We start from the raw sequence: 21100 nt of genomic DNA on the forward strand, positions 1-21100 counted from the left end.
ATAATGGCATGGGACCATAAACTGAGGCAGTCCGTATGGCAGTCATTCTTAACGTTTCTGAAGGCTGAGTCAAGCATAAAATGAAAATCTCTTCACCTTGAAACGCTATACGAAAACACTTAAAGAAGATGGCAAACAGTAAACTAGCGGAGTCTGCCGGACAGCTTACCGGAGTACGCAGCACATGAGCAGCAGGTGGGTGGGGACATTGGCTGGATTGAGCATACTGGGTGTATCCGACTTCATACAGGCCAGGAAAGCCCGCATCCTCCTGTTCTTGTCCTCAACGGCTTTGCCTAGCCAAAGCTTCTTGAGGTTTGGGCAAGTCCATTCCCGAAATGTGAGTGCAGATACCAGCTCGGGGGTTTGAGGTGACTTCCCTTTATAAGCAGACCACTCTTTAAGGATCACAGAAGGAACTGAAAAGCAGAAAGTAAGGAAGAGTGGGCTCTAGAAAACCTGAACAGTACTGTAGCTGGCTACAACGGACAGAATCTTATTACACTTCAATCTCTTTGAATTGTGATGTTAGCACTAGTGCATACTAGGGGCCACATGCACTTACTTGGCAGTTGATATATACACTGCCTAGTTTATGCTTAATTGTTACATTAATTCTTATGAAGATCCAGAAAAGGGAACAATCATGACAACTTTTTTCTAGAACATAGTGTTTACTTTGCAGAAGAAAATGTCAAGACCTTGGGGGCTAGCCTGGGTAACAGAGACTGTCTCCAAAACCAAAAACCCCAAGTCATTCAAATCCAATGTCAACTAGATTTAAAAGGTGAACACACAGAGAAAAATCACGGCCTCCAGTACAGCCAAGACTCCTAACCCATGGCCTCTGCTACTTGAGATGCGTAATTACCCACCCAGTCATGCAGCTGAGGCATCCCTCTCAGTTTCTACTTCTTTTGAGATTTTAGCATCAATATATATCAAATTCTGTCCAATGCTTTTTCTGTATCCATTGATATAATCATATGATTTTCTTCTTTATTTATTTAGACAGTGGATTCATTTTAAATTAAAGAAAATTAAGTTTTGGATTAACATTGCCAAAACAGAATAAATCCTATTTAGCAAAACAAATAAACAAACCCACTACTTGGTTTGGTTTTGCTTGTTTTTGGTTTTTCGAGACTAGGTTTCTCTGTTTAACAGCCCTGACTGGCCTGGACTCACTTTGTACACGAGGCTGCCCTGGAACTCAGAGATCCACCTGACTCTGCCTCCCAAAGTTCTGGCATTACTGGCGTACAGCATCACACCTGGCTCTTGTTTGAGACTGTAAAATCCCAGTATGTATGTACATATTTTTTCTATGTTGTTGAATTCTATTAATATTTTTGTTTCCTTATTTTTCTAAGACAGCACCATGCTATGAATCCCAGCTTGTCCTTGAACTTTCTATACACACACGATACAGGATAATATTTAAGGACTTTTCATATCTATATTGTCTTAATCTGTTTGGGTTGCTATTAAAAAATCACCATAGGCACACCTTTAATCCCAGCAGTTGAAAGCAGAGACAGGTGGATTTCTGTGAGTTCAAGTCCATTCTGGTCTATATAGTGAGTTCCAGGCCGCAAGAGCTACACAGTGAGATCCTGTCTCAAAAAGCCATAGCCTAGATTAGATAGCTTATATAGCACAGATATCTTTTTCACAAGTTCTACAAGCAGAAGTTTTAGACCCAAGTGCAGAGAGATGGATCTGGTGAGGGCCTGCTTTCCAGTTTACAGATAGCTATTTTCTTTTTATATTTCCACACAGCAGAAAGAAAAGCACAATTTGAAGTCAGCCTGGTTTACAGATTGAATTCCAGGACAGTCAGGGCTACACAGAGAAACCCTGTCTTGAACTCCCCCCCCCCAAAAAAGAAAAGGCAGCTCTCCAGGGTTGCTTTGGAAGGACAGAAGTCCCATCCATGAATGTTGTCTTATAACCAAGCAATGAGGGTTAGCGGTTAGGATTTCAAATTACCGATGTGGCACGGATGAGAAAACATTCAGTCTACAGCACATACCGACTAATCTAGGATGTACTCATAATGTCATCATTACATGTTAGAGAGTAAGTCTTTCATTTTAGTTTTGCTGTTTTGTTTGTCACTGCTCTGCGTTATAGTTATTCCCTTCCTATGCACTACCTGAATTAATTTTAGAATCCTATTTTGATTTATCTATAATAGTTCTGAGTGTTATTTCTGTCTATCTGTTTTATTCGTTTAAAATCAGGCTAGCCTTCAACTCAGAGATCTACCTGTCTCTGCCTCCCAAGTGCTAGGATTAAAGGTGTGTGCCACAATGCATGGCTGTCTCTGCATATTTTTTGACAGGTATAAGAAGTTGAAGCCACAACTTTAGGCATATCAGGCTCATGGTCAACCATGGAGCTATATCCCCAGTTGCATTATCTAAATAATTTAATATAATGTGTAGTTAAAAAGATATATATAGAGAAAACAGGGATATAGCTCTGTGGTAGAGTGCACGCTTGGCATCCATGAGGCCCAGGGTTAGCATTACAACTAAATAAGGAAATAAACAAATCATACTAGTAGATATTGATATTTTATCAGTTCAAATGAAGAAAAGCTATTTATCCTCTTCTGCTTATAATTGTCTGAAATATATTCTCTTTAAAAATGTTTATTATAGCCAGGTGAGATGGTGCACAACTTAATCCCAGCATTCGGGAGGCAGAGGCAGGCAGATCGCTGTGAGTTCAAGGCCAGCCTGGTCTACAAAGTGAGTCTAGGATAGCCAGGGCTACACAGAGAAAACCGGTCTCAAAAATCACACACACACACACACACACACACACACACACACACACACACACACACACACACACACAACCCCAAGTTTATTTATTCATTTAGTGTGTGTTTGGGGTGGGTAAACTCATGGCATAGCCCGTACATAGAAGTAGTTCTCTAAGCTAAAGAGATGGCTCAGAGGTTAAGACCACTGCCTGGTTTTTCAAAGGTCCCAGAAACCACATGGTGGCTCACAACCATTTATAATGAGATCTGGTTCCCTCTTCTGGCATGCAGGTATACATATAAGCAAAACCACAGTATACTAAATAAATAAATAGACAGATGAATAAACAAACAGATAAATAAGTAAATAAATACTAAACAACAACCTTCATTATATAAAAAAAGAAGTGGTCCTCTGCTTCCATCATGTGGGTTCTGGGAATCAAATCTAGCTTGTCACTGATGGCCAGACTTTAACTACTAAGCATCTCCCTGGCTCTAAATAGCTTCTGTATATACACTGAAGCAGTATTACAATTTTTGTTCCAGTGAAACACAATTTAGAAACTTTAAGAATGCCTATCATATTCATGAATTATTTTGTTCTTTTTTACCGTTTTTCTTCTTTTCTGATGTTTTTTGTTTGTTTTGTTTTTTTCTAGACAGTTTCTCTGTGTAGCCGTGGCTGTTCATGGAAAGAGGTTCTCATGTAGCTCAGAATGGCATTAAATTGACTGTGTAGCCTAGAGAATGACCTTGAATTCCTGATTCTTTTGCCTCTGCCACCAAAGTCCTGGGATGAAAGGCATACCACACAACTGGCAGGATTTTACTCTTTGGTTATTTTTTATTTAGCTCTTAATTTCCACTTGATCCTTTAAATATTGTTTCTTTTTTAATTTTAAAATTTGTATGTAGTTATGTGTGTGTTACATATGTGCATGCCATGGCATGTGTGTGATGTTCAGAGGGCAACTTTCAGGAGTTGCTCCTTCTTTTCACCATGAGTTCCAGGGATTTGTACAAGTACTTTTATCCACTGATGCATCTTGCTGGCTGTCTAGGTGCAATTTGTTTTGAGAATGTCTCCAATTATTTGCTAAACATGCTTTTATGAGAGTTGCTCTGAAATTCTCTAATTAACATCTTGGTGTTCAGGTTCTTTCTAGTCTGTCTGAGATCTGAATTCGAAACCTTCCTAATTCTTATGTGATAAGGGAATTTCAGTGTAAGTCCAAACACATGAATTTTAACATACGATTCTGGACCTAATATGAACCTTGTATTTTATCCGGCATTTTATGGTAACAGTGGTATGTGAGGGCAGACAGTCAGTCTGACAGGTGGAAGGCTGTGTTCTCATCCCTCAGCCGATCTTGCCTGATACATCCCCAGCGGTATCTGGGGATCATTATAGCCTGGAAACAGAGGTCACTGCAGGTAAGGGTATGGGTGAGGGTGGACCATGTTTTCTTTTCTGGTGCTTGGCTCAAATCAAGCAGTTTTTACATAAAGACTTCTGTGTTATCAGGTTGGTCCTTTACAGACGGAGAGAATTGGTCGGCAGTGGTTGGTACTTCTAGATTCCCTGTCAAATTGTCTTACAGCCAGTCTGTGACTTAAAAGACTAAAAGAAAACCCAGAAAACTCTCTACTCTAGCATTCCTAGGGTCCCAAGGCCACCAAATAGTCTATACTTTCTGGAGTATCTTATGGTGTTTTTTCCCCACATACAATGTCCTAGAATTTTAGTTGTACCCAGCAAGCAGAATAAGGAAAGTATATCTAGTCTAATTTACCTCCATGGAAGTAGAAACCTACGTAATTCTTTTGGATATATTAATTTGACTAAGCCATCCTATAGTTTAAGACAGTCTAGTAATTTCAGCTATGTACAGCTTAAAACAAAAACCTCACGGACGAAGAGATACTAAGAGATAAAGTCTTAAAAGCAATACACTTTCTGAATGTTTCATGATTTCAGAATTGGGGTTTACGTTTGGGTTTTTTTGTTTTTGTTTTTTCGAGACATGGTTTCTCTGTGTAGCCTTGGCTGTCCTGGATTTGCTTTGTAGACCAGGCTGGCCTCGAACTCACAGTGACCCACCTGCCTCTGCCTCCTGAGTAGGAGCTTATGCTTGCATGTCCTATTTCACAAAGAAATGATGCATTTTCTTTAAGACTGATTTACAGCCCAAAGTATGGTATCCTCGCACAGGCTGTGTGTGTGTGTGTGTGTGTGTGTGTGTGTGTGTGTGTGTGTGTGTGTGTGTGCGTGCGCGCGCCCGCGCCTGTGCCAATTATAAAGAAACTGTCATAGTTAGAAATAGTTGGAACTAATACTTACCTTCCATAGGTAACCGTCGCCGTATGGCCAGACGTTCCATTTTCCGTTGTGTCTCTGCTAGGCTAAAAAGAACTCCATATACATATTGGCGAGCTGACCGGAACAGGAGAGCAGCTGGAGGCAGCTCCATGTTACACTCATCCTCAATACATACAGGGATTTTAATTTCACCCTAATAAGAAAATGGTCCGGGTGAAAAAAAGAAAATGAATTCTTCAAGGTTTAGTCAGAGTTGAGAAAAAGGAAAATGAACTGTAGCTCTGGAGTCAAGTAAACTTACTATTTGTATTCAGAGAGATTTTTACATTAGAAGGAAGCTGTAAGAAGTCCAAATGACTATTGTCAGTTTATAAAGCTATATTCCATTTGTAAAGTCTTATATCTGATGGACTACAGTTGACTATCAGGGAGAATATACCTTAAACTTTTTTTTTTTGGTTTTTTGAGACTGGGTTTCTCTGTGTAGTCTTGGCTGTCCTCAACTCGCTTTGTAGACCAGGCTGGCCTTGAACTCACAGCGATCCACCTGCCTTCTGCCTCCTGAGTGCTGGGATTAAAGGCGTGTACCATCACTACCCAGCTTACCTTAGACATTTTATGTTTCTTTTGTTTTTTGGGGCAGGGTCTCACTCTATAACTTGGATAGACTAGACTTAGTATGTAGACCAACCTGGCCTGGAACTCAGAGCTTTACCTGCCTTTGCCTCTGGATTGCTGGTATTAGGAGCTTGTGCTCCCACACCTTGCTTAGACATGTTGTTGGTAATTTGTGTGTTAGGACCAAAGGAAGGGCACAGGTATGTATAAGTAGAGGAGGAGGTAAGGAACAAGGACACAGGACCACTTCTTAGATGGAGGTTCAGAACCACAGGCTATCAGCTTAGCACATTACTTCAGAGTGTTTATTTACTGCCTAGTCCCAACTCCTAGTATCTTTCCTTTTCTGAGGCCCTTAAGGCAAGAAAGGGCACAGACATACATGGTTTCCTTATACCTCTTGAGAAGAAATGATCAACGGCTGGGAATATAGCTTTATGCTACAGTGCTTGTCTCGCATGTAAGACCCTAGGTTCAATCTCTAGGACTGCTTCCCCTGAATAAAAATAACAATCATCGGACTTTTCTCTGGTGGCTTTGTAACTTAGTAACTATGAAATACTGCAGAGAACGGAGAGGTAGGTACGTGTGTGTTCTCTCACCTTAGTAAGCACATGGTAAATATATGGATACATGAGACCCCTTCGGTGTCTGTGTTCAGCAACCCTCAAGACTTCTGGGGCTACCGGAGGTAAGGGTGGAATGGTGATATCCATGTGGTTCCTTGTAGACATAGATAACAGAGATGGGATGTGAGGTTCACCATCACCTATGCTAGTTTCTGAAACTCCAGCATCAACAGGCTGTACCCAAGACCCTCTGTCACCACTTGGATCTTCCCATCCAGGCTGTTGTTGAAGTGTTTCTGTGATGTGACTAAAAAAAAAATCAGAAACAGCATATGACAGAAAAGGGAAGTTATTAAAGATATTTCCACTCAGGTCCTGATCCCAAGAACTCTCACAAACTCCTCCCTGATGGTCAAGACAGTGGGTTAGGACTGGATTTGATATTTTTCTTCTCAGTTGTCATCACTGTCCCCCTGGCCTTCTTCATCTGACACAGAACAACAACAACAACAACAACAACAACAACAACAACAACAACACAAGTCATAGAAGTCACTCTGGATTCTTTATATCTTTAAGGTGTCATGTTGAGAGGCTACCCATAGTCTAAGAAAATAATTAAAATTACAATCTCAAAATAGCTGCTTTCCAGAAATAAACTTTAGAGGAATACTCTAAAAATAGTTAAGCTAGTATATGAGACCTATATTTATTGCTAAGGAACTGTTCCAATAAATTCTTTTATTCTTAATCTTCAATCTATGTTCCTCACAAACTGAAAAACAACAGGCACGTTATATAGCATATCTACTTTAGGATTTCCTAAGCAATTGCCTTTCCTATATGGCCTGGATATTTGGAACTTGCCAAGTACACACACTTCTCCACATTTCTTCTGAAATCTTTTGTTATGGTTGTTTACATAGATACTTACTTAGGACCAGCTCCATTTGCTTCATCACCATCAGAGGAAGAGGAGTGGGAAGAGGCTGGTCCCAAAGTAGGTGAAGTTTTGGAAGTCAGGCAATTAGGAAATTGGGGTGTTGAAGAGTCATAAGAAACAGCCCAATTGGCAAAGGAATTGTCCTGTAGCATGGGATCCTCAGAGAAAGCATGGGATTCCCCGACACCGTGGGAGAAGAGGAGAGACGAGTTCGGTCCCATTGGAAATGGTGGTGGATATTTCATTTTCTGGGGCACCTGGCGAGAAAACTAAAGGATAAAACAGACAGAAAAGCTATTTAACATTTTACCAGGACACAGGATGGTTTCCTCAGAAGCTGTGATGTAGTAGAGGGTACCAATAGTAGGAACTGTTGAGGTACGAAGTACCTACTGAAATATCAAGAAATAATTCTGACAGTGATATCTGAATAGAATTTACCAGCCAGGAAAATTAACTAAACTAGATCTCTTAGAAATATTTTGTGATATTATCCAGCATATAAATAAATACACACACATATACATACACATGTATGTATGTATGTATGTATGTATGTATGTATGTATGTATAATGTTCTAGTGATTACTAATTTGGATGCTGTCTTTCAATAGTCTTCTAGCCTGAAGGTACAAAACAATATAGATATATGGTTTGCACAGTCTAACACTGAATCATCCTAAATGCTCAATTCAGATGATAAAAATCAGGAATAAGCCCAAGTTTAACATAAGCAAGTGATCTTAATCCTCTTAATGAATAAACAATAAACACACACTTACCATTGGCTTTCCAGTAGAAATAGGGCCCATTTGATTCCGTGGAAGGGGAGGATTTCCAAGCCGATTATTTCGAAAGCCTGAAGCCAAGAAAAGTGCTATGCTTCAGCTAATCCTAATCATTTTATCATATGCATTACATCCTGGTAAACCATCAATCACTGCATTGAAAAACCTGTTATAAAGTTATACTTTATGATCTGAGGAGGTAGAACAGTGGTAGGGCACTTGCCTTACATGCACGGAGCCACGGGTTAGAGCCCTAGCACTACAAAAACATTTTAATTAACTAACTACTATGGGCTATTGCCACAAATTGGGCTTTTTGTTTGCTGTGGGATTTTATTATGGTCTTTGACATCCTCAGGATATCTAAACTGAGCCCAGGAGCCTGAGGTTGTGTACAGGTATCTTCACAAGCTGTTCCTTGGATGGTATATTTAATATTAATTCCTCTGAACTGATTTCCCAGTTAACTTTGATAAACCTGCCAATTTTACAGTGGCAGCAACTAGCCTTTCCATCAGGAATGTACGGGATAGGAAGGCTCTGCAGTGAGACAGCATCTGTCTGGTGGAATACCGGTGGAATGCATAAGTGGCATGCCAGGGATCCCACATAAGGTATTTAATCTGATAATAATCCTATGTAATAGGTATTGTGAGCCATGTTTCATAGAGATGTGAAGTGACAAGATCACTCGGCTAGTAAGCAACAGAAGTAGAATTCAAAATTGAGCTTGCTGCCAAAGACAGGGCTATTTTTACATACACCAGGTCACAATGAGGGTTAGTATTAGACAAAGCCCAAGCTAAGGAAATAGCATTATCCCCCCACCTATAAATGTGAAAAGGCAGGACACGGGCAGAAACAAGGGATTCCACTCTGGCCCTAAGGGACAAACTCAATTTAACAGCAGCTGGAAGCCTTACCTAGAAAGGAAGGACCCACTGGCAGTGAAGAGAGTTTGGTTGTGACTGAATAGTACTCAACTGCTTTCTTGAACCGTTCTATTTTGTCTTCTGTCCTAGACTGGATGTTGGAACATCAGATTTTCAGGAAAAGAAACAACATGAGAGTGTCTTTTTCATATAATGTTTACATTGGAAGTCAAAATGATAACAGAAATAAAATATTAAAAGAAACCCAAGATAACATAAGATTAGGTGGGGAAATCATTAATCTCAGCACTTGGGAGGCAAAGGCAGGCAGCTCTCTGTGAGTTCAAGGTCAGCCTGGTCTACATTGTGAGTTCCAGGCCATCCAGAGCTACACAGTGAGACTCTGCCTTAAAAACAACAAATAAAACACTCCACCCTTTGCCCAACCCACTGCATTTCCAAACCTACAAAGCTAGTTCCAGATCTGTGGCCTTGAACAATCTTCACATGTAAATCCCCTTTGCCTAATATGTCAGTCATTTCTTCCCTTTGCCATCACAAGCCTAATACTAGACCATGGCCACAAACTCCCTTTGAGACGCTTTGCCTGGATAAGTCCCTTCCTCCCTTTCCCATCACCCATTTCCCCAAACCTCCAATTTTCTTCCCCAAACTATAGCTATCTCCACACCCAAAGGCCTAAATCCATATCTGTGGCCTTCAAACCTGCTTTCATCGAACCTGCTTTCATCAAGAGCCATCTTTGACTGGCTCTTTCCTCTTCTGTCCTTCTCTCTGTAGGCTGCCATCTCTGCACCCATAGGACTAACTGCAGACCCATGGGTTGGGAGCTGGGTTAGGGTTTCCTATTGCTACAGTAAGACATTATGGTTAAAAAACAACTTGGGGAGGAGAGGGTTTAGCTCGTCTTACAATTCTCAGGTCACACTCCATCACTGTCCTGAAATTAGGGCAGGAACTCAAGGCAGGAACCTGAAGGCAGGAACTGATGCAGAGGCCATGGAGGACCACTGATTACTAGCTTGCTCCTCATGGCTTGTTCAGCCTGCTTTCTTAGAGAACGCTGGACCACCAGCCAAGGGGATGGAACTGCTCACAGTGATTTGGGACCTCTCACATCAATCATCAACCAAGAAAAGCACCATTGGCTTGTCCACAGGCCAATCTGGTGGGGACATTTTCTTAAGTAAATTACTCCAGCTTGCGTCAAGTTGACATAAAACTTAGGCAATTAAACCCTTGTCACTTGACACACAAACGTATCATTGTTAAACCATAACCTTTCTTGTTAATCCCCAAGATCTCATACTATCACAATATAAAACATACTTAACTTTAAAAGTCTCTTAAAACACCCAAGGTCTCTTTCAACATTCAAACCCTCTCCAAAATACTAGAAGCCTCTTTAAATACTCAAAGTCTCTTAACTATGGGCTCCTTTTAATATTTTTAAAGACTACACTTTTCTTGACATTTTTATTTATTTTTGTTTACACACACATATGCATGAGCATGACACAGCATGTATATGGAGGAAAACCTTTGAGAGGACAATTCTCCTTCCACTGTGAGTTCTGAGGATCATTCTCCAGTCATCAGGCTTTCACAGCAACACTATTACCAACTAAGCCATTTTGCCAGCCCTTGTCAATCTTTTTAAAGAACAACCTTTTTGTCTGATAACTCTATGCACTTTTAAAAGGTTAACTGGTGTTATTTTGTATGTCTGTGCAGTGCCAATGGAGGCCAGGTGGAGTTGGATCCTGTGAAACTGGAGTAACAGGGTTGTGAGCAGCCATGTGGGTACAGGGAACTGAACCCAGGTATTCAGCAACAACAAGTGTTCTTAACCACTGAGCCATCTCTCAGCCTCTGTATTGATCTTTTAGTGTCTATTTAATTAATTTCCACCTTCACTCTTCTTATTTCTTGCTATTTAAGGCATTTGGGTTTGTTGTTTTTTTTAAGGGTGCATCATTAGGTTCTTTATTCAAGATCACTGATTTTTTAAAAAAAATATTACATTTGTTGATTTAGTGTGAATATGCACACATGTGGAGGTCATAGGACAACTTGGAGGAGTCATTTCTTTCCTTCATCCTATAAGTTGCAGTGATTGAACTATGTTCATTGGGCTTGACAGCTAGTGTCTTTACACACTGAGCCATCTTGCCAGGTAAATTATTTTGTATTGTTTTGTTCTGTTTTTTGAGACAGGGTTTCTCTTTGTGGCCTGGGCTGTCCTAGAACTCGCTCTGCAGACCAGGCTGGCCTCAAACTCACAGAGATCCACCTGTTTTTGCCTCCCAAGTGCTGGGATTGAAGGCATAGGCCGCCGCCGCCGCCACCACCACCACCACCACCACCACTTGGTTGTTCTGTTTTAGTTTTTGTTTTTTTAAACATGAACATGTATAGCTTTATATTTTACTCTTAGGACTGAGTGGATGGAACATAAAATATTCTTCTTGTATGTTGTACTGTTTTCATTGACTCAAGAAATTTTGTTCTCTCATTTATTTGATGACACAAAAGAATACTGTTTAGCAGCCAAGTATTTGTGTATTTTCTGAGGTTAGATTTCCTGTTGATTTCTAGTTTTATCCCACTATTGTCTGATAAGATACAGGAAATTATTTCAGATTTTTATTTGCTAAATATTGCCTTTCAGCCTATAATGTGTTCAATTTTAGAGAAAGTTCCATGTGCTAGTGGGAAGAATGCACTTTATCTGTTAGGTGTGAGAGTCTGTAGATATTAAATCTAATCCATCTGTGTTATAATTTGATTTTTAAGTTTCCTTGCAGGTTTTGATTAGGAAGACCCATCTAGGTATGAGAGTGGGATCTGAAATCTCCCACTGCTATTGCATTAGAACTTATCCAGATGTGTTTATGTCTTTTAATGTTTATTTTATGGAATTTTGGTTCCCATGATTTGGTATATAGATATTTACAATAGGAATGGCCTTCTGGTTTCTTGTTCTTTTTTTTTTTTTAAGTATTTATTTATTATGTATACAGTGTTCTGCCTGCATGTATGCCTACATGCCAGAAGATGGCATCAGATCTCATTATAGATGGTTGTGAGCCACCATGTGGCTGCTGGGAATTGAACTCAGGATCTTTGGAAGAGCAGCCAGTGCTCTTAACCTCTGAACCATCTCTCCAGCCCTTGTTGTAGCTTTTATTGACATGTAGTGGCCTGCTTTTCCCTCTCCTGATTACTTTTGCTTTGTTATCTACTTTATCAGATGTGAAAATTACTATATCAATTTATTTACAGATTCTACTATATTGGTAATTTAGTACCTAGCCTCTTACTTTCAGTTTTTCCTTGTTATATGAGATTCTTAAAGACAGCAGATAGCTGAATCCTGTTTTTCTTTTTCTTTTCTTCTTCTTCTTCTTTTTTTTTTTTTTTTTTTTTTGGTTTTGTTTTTTCGAGGCAAGGTTTCTCTGTACAGCCTTGGCTGTCCTGGACTCCCTCTGTAGACCAGGCTGGCTTGCCTCTGTCTCCTAAGTGCTGGAATGAAAGGTGTGTGCCACCACTGCCCGGCCTGGATCCTGTTTTTCAATCCTATCAGATAACCTCTGTCTTTTAAATAAGACCATTGCAATAGAAGAGGGTTTGTTTGCTATTATTTCTGTCTTTCTTTTTCCTTCTGCTTGATTGGTAGTTTTGGTCTTCTGCCCTGGTAGTACAGATGTTTCTTTGCTTAATGTGTTGGACATGACTGAGACTGAGACTTTAGTTCTCCTCTGTTCATCTATTGTCTTCATGAAATGCATTCTTTCCTGTGTTCTCAGGTGCAAAGCTTTCTTTCTTTCTTTTTCGAGACAGGGTTTCTCTGTGTAGCCTCGGCTGTCCTGGACTCACTCTGTAGACCAGGCTGGCCTCAAACTCACAGGGATCGGCCTGCCTCTGCCTCCCGAGTGCTGGGATTAAAGGCGTGCGCCACCACCTGGCTCACTTTCTTTATTCTTAAACTTTGCACAGTATTCCTTTAAGAATTTTCTGCTGGCTTAGTGGTCATGAACTGCCTTAACTTGTGACTGTCTTGAAAAAGTATTTCTCCAAAATTGTGTTGAGTATAGCAATCTTGGCTGACAACTGTTTACCTTCAATGCTTGTGATACATCACTTTGTTGGTAATTTAGTATGTAGCTTCCCTGGCTTTTAGGATTGCTGGGGACAGTTGAGACGATATTCTGATGCTTCTGTTTCCATATACTACTTTGTGTTTTTTCCTTACAGCATTTAGTATGTTCTTTGGATGTGCGTATTTTACACCTTGATCATGCCATACAGAGGTTCTCTTTTATTTTTATATATTTGGGGTTCCACGTACTTGTGTTTGGATGTGTATTTTTTTTCTGCGTGTTTGTGAAATTCATTGTTATAATTTAATAGAGTATGTTGGGTGAGCCACTTGACTTTATCTTTGCCTCCTCTTCTCTGTCATAGATTCTTCTTTGGTTTCTTAAATATCATCCAGTCTCCCTGGAAGTTTTGGTCAGATTTGTTGACCTTTTTTCTTTATACAAGGCCCTGACCTTGTCCTCCATCCCCGAGATTTGTTTTTCTTCTTGGTCTTTCTTGTCTGTTGATGTTTCCTTCTATGTTTTTTAATATAAATGATTGCTTCATTCCCTTTTCAAAATTGCTGTTTGGTTCTTTTTTAGCATCTTGATTTCCTTGGTGAATTTGTTCTCCATGATTTAAAGTTTTCATCTGAGTTACTGATTCTTTCATCCATGCTGGTTCTTGGTTTTGTCATTTATTTTGGTCCGTGCCTTGAATTAAATTCTGTATTTTTATTCAAGTCCTCTATTGGTTTTTGATCCTTTCAAAATATAAGACTGTGAAAACATTTTCTGGCATTTCAACTAGCTCAACTTTTTTTTTTAGCTCAACTTTTCCCCCATGTTTCTGAGGAGCTTGTGAAGGTGTTGTGCTGAGGTACTGTCTCATATTTCTTGGTTTTTAAAATGAATTTTACATATCTGTTGGGAGTGTGCATATTTTCCAGTTTGTGGTCTTTTCTTTCCACAGTGTTTTTATTTGTCTCTGTGGGTAGTTATATACATGTGTGTATGCAGGTGTGCGCACTCTTGTACATAAACGTGAAATCTGTAGGAGCATATCTGATATCTTTATCCCTCTGCCTTACTGCCTTGAGACGGTATCTTCTGGGGAGTCAGAAGCTGGTAGTTTTACGTAGGCTAGGTAGCCAATGAGTTCTGCTCCTCCCTCCCACCCAATGCCAGGGTTACAAGCACAGGCAGCTATTCTCAGCTCTTTTATGTGGATGCTAGGGATTCAAATTATGATTCTCACGCTTGTGCAGCAAGTGTTTTACTTGATGCCATCTTCGCGATCCTTGTTTATTTTATTTTATATCAGTCTTCCTGGTGGGTTGGACAACCCACATGGGCTCATGAAAATCCATTGCGGTAAACAATCAGGGTAGTTTGACAAAAGACTCAGTTAGCTGAAAGGAAACATACTGTGCTCCTGATGCACTTTCCCAGTAAGGCTTGGAGTTAAGAATACTAGGGTGCCAGTTGTAGAACAGCTAACATATTTAAATAGTGAGTATGGAATTAATGAGGTAGAGTGTAAGAGAAGACAGAGTAGCAATAAGCAGGAAAGTATATGGAGGTATTAAAAAACAGTAGGAAAAATATACATGCTACTTACAGTATACAACTTACTAAAGTGTACATGTTAAGTCTAAACGATAGAAAAAAAGAGAGAATTTAGAAAAACACAGAAGGAGGGGACTGGAGAGATGGCTCAGAGGTCTGTTCTTCCAAAGGTCCTGAGTTCAATTCCCAGCAACCACATGGGATCTGATGCCCACTTCTGGCATGCAGGCATACATGTAGGCAAAACACTGCATGCATAATAAATAAATAAATCTTAAATTATTTTTTAAATACTGGAGGAAGAAGAGTGGGGAATTGGAGGGTGAAGTATGAGGGTGGGACTGGAAGGAGAGGAGAGAGGAGGCTGGGATCAGGATGTAAAGTGATTAAATAAATAAACAAATAAATGAAAATACATACATGTATATACGGAAAATAGAAATAAAAGGTTTTAAAAAACAAAGTGTATAAACTCAGAAGTGATAAAATGACACAGAAGGTATTAAGTTCTTAGTCCAAGCTTCTTTCTGGCTTAGAGAGAACCGTCCTCTGTGTTTACCTTAGGTCTGTCAGGTGGTCAACTTCCTATGAAGAACACAGTTCTTCCTGCTGTGGCCAAGGTAATAGCAATCAAGTTGAGAAACACACAGCTTTCCACTTGCCCCAGGTTTCTATCCCTCTCTCCTCAGGGAGCTCAGCTTGGCGTCTTTGCCCCAATCCTGATGCACAGCAGTTTCCACACTTGCCTTCCTTTTTCAGAGGTTCCAGGGATCTCTTGCTCTACTGGTTGCGGGGGCCATGCAAGTTCTTCTTAGTCCTGGCGTCTTCCCTGCCTGTCCTGCCTCATCCATTCTGCTCCTGCAGGACTCTGTCCCCTACATGAGCTCCTTTTCTGCATCAGCACAGCTCTGTCAGTGCCAAGGCATGCGCTTCTGTCTCTTGCATAGCATCCACTTCACTCTATCTTCCATGGGATCTTCTGGGCTCGGCTCCATGCCTGGTTCAGTGCTGGGACTAAAGACATGCATCGCCATTCCTGGCAAGTTAAAACCATTTTTCTTCGCCTTTTCAGCACTTCTTTTCCTCTTCATTTTTTTTTTATATGTTTGGTCTCTGTTATCCTTTCACTTCCTTTGTGAATTTCTGAACTTCTCTTCTAGTTCTCTCTTTGAGATAAAGTCTATTTTTTTTCTTGCTTTGGCTTTCTCCTTGACTGGTTCACTCTGATGCAGCTTCTAAGCTGCCATCTTGCTCAGAAGTCCAAAAGCATACTCATTAAAAAGAACTGTGTCCCTTTCCCTCTCTTGATTTGTATTTTTGCCATAGAATCTCAATCTGTAGCTCATCATTCTAGCTTGGAATTTACTATGCAGCCTAAGATGGCCTCAAACTCATGACCCTCCTTCATCAGCCTCTACATTGCTGGTATTCTAGGTATGTTCCATGCCCCCTAAGTATAGCCAATCTGCTTTAATCCATGTACACTGCTATACTTGGTACTCTATGTGCAACTTTTTATCCTGATGTTAATTATACTAATCTACTGATGTCTGAATGGTTCCATATTTTATTACTGTGAACATAGTAATCACTTATATAATATCTGAGATTTAGGTTATTTTTCAAATTTGGCTATAAGTTATATAATAAACAGATACAGTGTCCATTTAATTTTTTCCTGGATTGTAGATTATACATGTAGAAAAATACCATAAAAATAAAATTCTTAGTTCTAAAGGCAGGAACATTAAAACCAAAATCACTTAAACATATAAAACTATAGTGTGACACAATTACATATCCACCAGAAAGGCTAAAATTAAAGACAATTAATATTAAACAATGGCAAGGATATGAAATAACTGAAACTATCACACTGGTAATAGGACTGTGCATTGATACAGTTTCTAATATAATTTAGCAGTCTCTTACAAATTCAAATACATTTACTATATGGTATTGCAATCCTACCCAAGAGATATGGGTGGGTATATCTACCAAAATACATAAACTGTTAACATTGAGGGCAGTTTTTTTTTTCATAATTTTCTCAAACTAGAAACTCAAATGTATATCTATAGAAAATGAGTAACCTGAGGCACCATCAAAAATGGAATGTGATAAAATGATAAAAAATAAAGAAATGCTTATATCCTTATCTATCATGGAAATAAAAATCAATACTACTTTGAGATTTCATCTTGTCTATCAGAATGACTAAGATCAATGAAACAAGTGACAGCTCATGCTGGTGAGGATTTGGAGTAAGGGGAGCACTCACCCATTACCAGTGGGAGTGCAAACGTATACAGCCCCTATATAAATCAGTGAGGCAGTTCCTTGGAAAGCTGGGAACGGAACTCCCTCAGGATCCAGTTATACCACTCTTGGGCATATATCCAGAACTGTATCTTACTCTTGGGGCATATTCCCAAATCTGTATGTTACTATCATATACCTAAAACTGCATTTTACTCATCCATGTTCATTACAGCTCTTGTCATAATAGTCAGAAATTAAAAGCAGCCTAGATGTCCATATACAGATGAATGGATAGAGAAAATGTATACATTTATATAACAGAATAGTACTCAGCTGTGAAGAAAAGTGAAATTATGAAAATTTCACGGAAATAGATAGAACTAAAAAAAAAATCACCCTAAGTGAGGTAACCCAGACATGGCCTCCCATCCCTAACCAAGAAGCATGTACCTCAGGCTATATTCCCATTGTATTTTGTCTTGTATGTGGATGTTAGCGTCTAAGCTTTCACTACATGCGTTACAATCTGAATAACTACAGAGGTTAGGTGCATACTAAGGAACCATGAGGGAGGACAGAGTCTCACAAGAAAGAGAAAGAATATAGTGTTATGGAGAGACAAAGGGGAAACTGGAACAAGGGGATGAAGTAGGGAGGGGCATGGGACAGCAGGGTAAAGGAGGGAATATGGTGAGAGACAACTAACGCGACAGGAATTTTTGGAAAACCATATGGAAATGTACTACTACAGAGCTTCCTGACATACATACATACATACATACATACATACATACATACATACATGAATCTCAATGGAGTCAAAGAGTAGAGGAGCTGATGCCCCAATTAGACATCTTATGCCATCATGTAAACCCTCCAATGGCAAGAATGGGTTACATCCTGTTGAGTTGTTTACCACAGGGGTTCACAAACATCACAGGCTACTGCCAAGGCTATCAGTTGCTCTCCACTACCTGATGGTAAGGCACTGTTGCTGAAGACAATACTTACTTACATAACAGGACACAGAGCAGTCAAGCTGGAGCCTAACGGGAAGCCTCACACATCCTGAGTAGTGTTTATGGTGTTGGGAGTTACTCTGCATGCTGCTAGAGGAGAAAGATGATCATCATCAGCATCACCCAGCAATAAACTTTGTGCCTACCGGAGACACTGCTACAACAGTAGCACAAAACTATGGGAATTAACCACTTGCTAAAAAAGATGGATTTAAGGCCCGCTCCATGAGATAGAACTGATCTTTGATGCTGCTAAAGTGGCCAAGAACCTGAGACTGGATAAGTCGCGGCCTAAGGGAAACCTACTACTATTATTCTGCTGGAGAAACATGACAATAAAATGACTCCGAATGACATTCATTCGTAGATAGGTGCCTTGCTCAGTCATCATCAGAGAAGCTTCTTGCAGTAGCTGGGAACTAACACAGAGACCCACAACTGGATAGTGTACAGACAGTGAGGGACTCTAGAACACTCAGTGCTAAATGGGATGTCTTCCTTAATTCCTTAACACTCCCTCCAAGGGCTCAAAGAGATAAGCATTAAAGACAGTGAGAGCCGGAGGTAGTAGGTGACTCCATGGAAACAGTATCTTCCAGACATAACAAGACTGATGCATACATGAACTTACAGAGACTGAGGAAGCATGCATGGGCTCAAGCCAAACAAGGTAGGGTCTCACCACTGAGAGGGAAAAGTGAACATGGACTGACACTACTAACCAAGAAGTAAGTATCTCGGGCTACATTCCCATCATCAACGTATGAGAAGATTAATGTTCCCATTCCGCTACTTGTAAAAGGTAAACAGAAGCAGGCAGATGGATGAAGTCTAGGGGATGAAGTACACTGGCGCAGTGCTGAGATGAGCATTTCTTGCTCTTGTGATAGTCCCTGGTAAGAACACGATGTAAAACATAACCCAAAACTTCATTAGCTGTGAAAAGGAGAATTCCAAGAGAAACTCCAGTCCAGTCATAGCCTGAGGAATGATGATGGACTTCCAGAAACCAAGAGCGTGTACAGGAATCACATTTTCTTGTCTTTTTTTCCCTGTTCCTTTTGAGTCTAGCCGGCATCAAACCTTTGGCAATAGAAACAGTGGGGAAATAGCAAGAAACTAATATGGAATGACAAATCTTTCCTCTTTGAACAAAGGAACAACACTTTATTTTATGTAATTTTTTCTTTTTCTTTTGTTTTGTTTTTTGAGATACAGCTTCTCTGTGTGGCCTTGACTGTCCTATACTCACTCTGTAGACCAGGCTGGCCTCGAACTCACAGAGATCTGCCTGCCTCTGCCTCCCAAGTGCTGGGATTAAAGGCATGTGCCACCATGCCTAGCTGTAATTTTTTCTACTATCCTGTTATTTTGTCCTAGTCATGGGTCTGGTCACAAAAAGTTGGGATAATGAATGCCCTTACTTTATGGCAGGAGGACTAAAAAGGGAACTTCTCCCCACAAAAAACCCACAAAATTGTTTCTCAACAGTTGAATTCACTACTGAACTGCAAGTGCACACAGTTGACAAAAAACCAGTAGACCACAGACTCTATGAATTAAATTACAAAAACCACCAAAACCAAAAAACACAATAATTGCAATCAATACACACCATTATTAATGACTTTAAATATTAACAGCCTGAGTTCTTCAATCAAAAGGCACAGAGTAAATGAATGGATGGACAACAGCGCTCCAATCAAACAGGACCAGAAAGCAAGTAGGCATGGCTTTCCTATTATCTGACAAAACAAGCTTCAACTCAAACTAGTCAGAACAGAGAAAGAAGGATGCTTTGTTCTATAAGCAAGAAGACAGTACTATCTTCAACATATATGCACCAAACAGGTGTTATCAATTTTATAAAATGATATACTACTGGAATCACAGTAGGTGATTTCAATACTCCACTATCAGCCTGACGGTGGTGGTACACACCATTAATCCCAGCATCCAGGAGGCCGAGGCAGGGGAATCACTGTGAGTTTGAGACCAGCCTGGTCTATAGAGAGAGAGTTCTAGGACAGCCAGGGTTACACAGAGAAACCCTGCCTTAAAAACAATAACAATAAAACCAAATCAGTATTCCATTTTCTCCAATAGATAGTTCATCTAGATAAAAAAAATAGAGAAATGTAAGAATTGACATCATGTATTAAATGGACTTAACAGATAGCTACAGAATAGTCTACCCAAACACGTTTGTTCGATTAGAAACACAATAGCCTGGCCAGAGTCCCCGGTCCATTTCTTAAATTTCAGACCCAGGATGGCTCCATGCAGTCTATCACAATGGATCCATGGTGTTTCCAAGGGGCAAAGCCCACCAAGACTGTTTTCACCTGGGACAAAGCTTATAATCCTTCTCACACAGGTTTTCCTAAGCAGCACATGGAAGATTCTTTCTTTCTCTCTTTCTTTCTTTTTTGGTTTTTGAGGCAGGGTCTCTCTGTGTAGCCTTGGCTGTCCTGGACTCACTTTGTAGACCAGGCTGGCCTCGAATTCACAGAGATCCGACTGCCTCTGCCTCTCGAGTGTTGGGATTAAAGGCGTGCCCCACCAGCACCAGACGTCCAGAAGATTCTTTAAAATAGACCACATCTTTGTTCAATACAAATCTTTATAAATTCAAGAAACCTGAAGTAACTCGGTAAATTCTATCTGAGCATAATGCATTAAAGCTTCTAATCTACATCAAATAAATTTCTGGTAAATATACAAACTTATGGAGGTTAAACAACTCATTATAGAATAATGAAGAGCCAAAGAAGAAAATTTTTTAAAAATTACCACAACAAAAGGAAAACACAACAAAACATCTGGGACAGTTCTATGATGGAAATTTGAAGCTCTAAGCACATGCTTTACATCAGAAAGAACTGGGTGGGCAAGGTGGCACACATCTTAAAGCTCAGATTTCAGGAGGACAGCCTGGCCTAAGTAGCTGGTTTCAGGACAGCCAGGGCTACCCAGATAGACCCTGTTCTCTAAGCAACAGCAACTAATTAAAATGAGCACAAATAAATGACTTGATGATGCAACTCAAAACTTCTGATGAACAAGAACATAGTAAATCAAAATCCAGTCCATGCTAAGAAGTATAGAATAACCAGAGGGGCTGGAGAGATGGCCCAGAGGTTTAAGAATGCTGTTCTTCCAAAGGTCCCAGCAACCTCATGGTTGCTCATAACCATCTATTATGAGATCTGGTGCCCTCTTCTGGCATGCTGGCACACATGCAGGCAGAGTTC

At 40.0% G+C, this 21100-nt stretch overlaps 1 protein-coding gene across 3 annotated transcripts in view; it reads right to left on the reverse strand.

Annotated features, from left to right (window-relative positions):
- FAM120C (family with sequence similarity 120 member C) overlaps window positions 1–21100 on the reverse strand; it is a 125024-nt gene that overhangs the window by 41959 nt on the left and 61965 nt on the right. For 2 of the 3 annotated variants that reach the window (XM_084789290.1, XM_084789292.1), the window contains exons 5-10: window positions 8945–9044; window positions 8016–8092; window positions 7224–7501; window positions 6323–6596; window positions 5124–5295; window positions 170–419 (exon numbers count right to left, since the gene is read on the reverse strand). In XM_084789290.1, coding sequence (XP_084645416.1) covers window positions 170–419; window positions 5124–5295; window positions 6323–6596; window positions 7224–7501; window positions 8016–8092; window positions 8945–9044 — 1151 coding nt within the window. Of the gene's footprint in view, window positions 1–169; window positions 420–5123; window positions 5296–6322; window positions 6597–7223; window positions 7502–8015; window positions 8093–8944; window positions 9045–21100 lie in introns of those variants that run through there. The other variant, XM_084789291.1, reaches the window with a different exon arrangement.

The sequence above is a fragment of the Acomys minous genome (genome assembly GCF_964271855.1).
Source record: "Acomys minous genome assembly, chromosome: 7".
NCBI lineage: Eukaryota > Metazoa > Chordata > Mammalia > Rodentia > Muridae > Acomys > Acomys minous.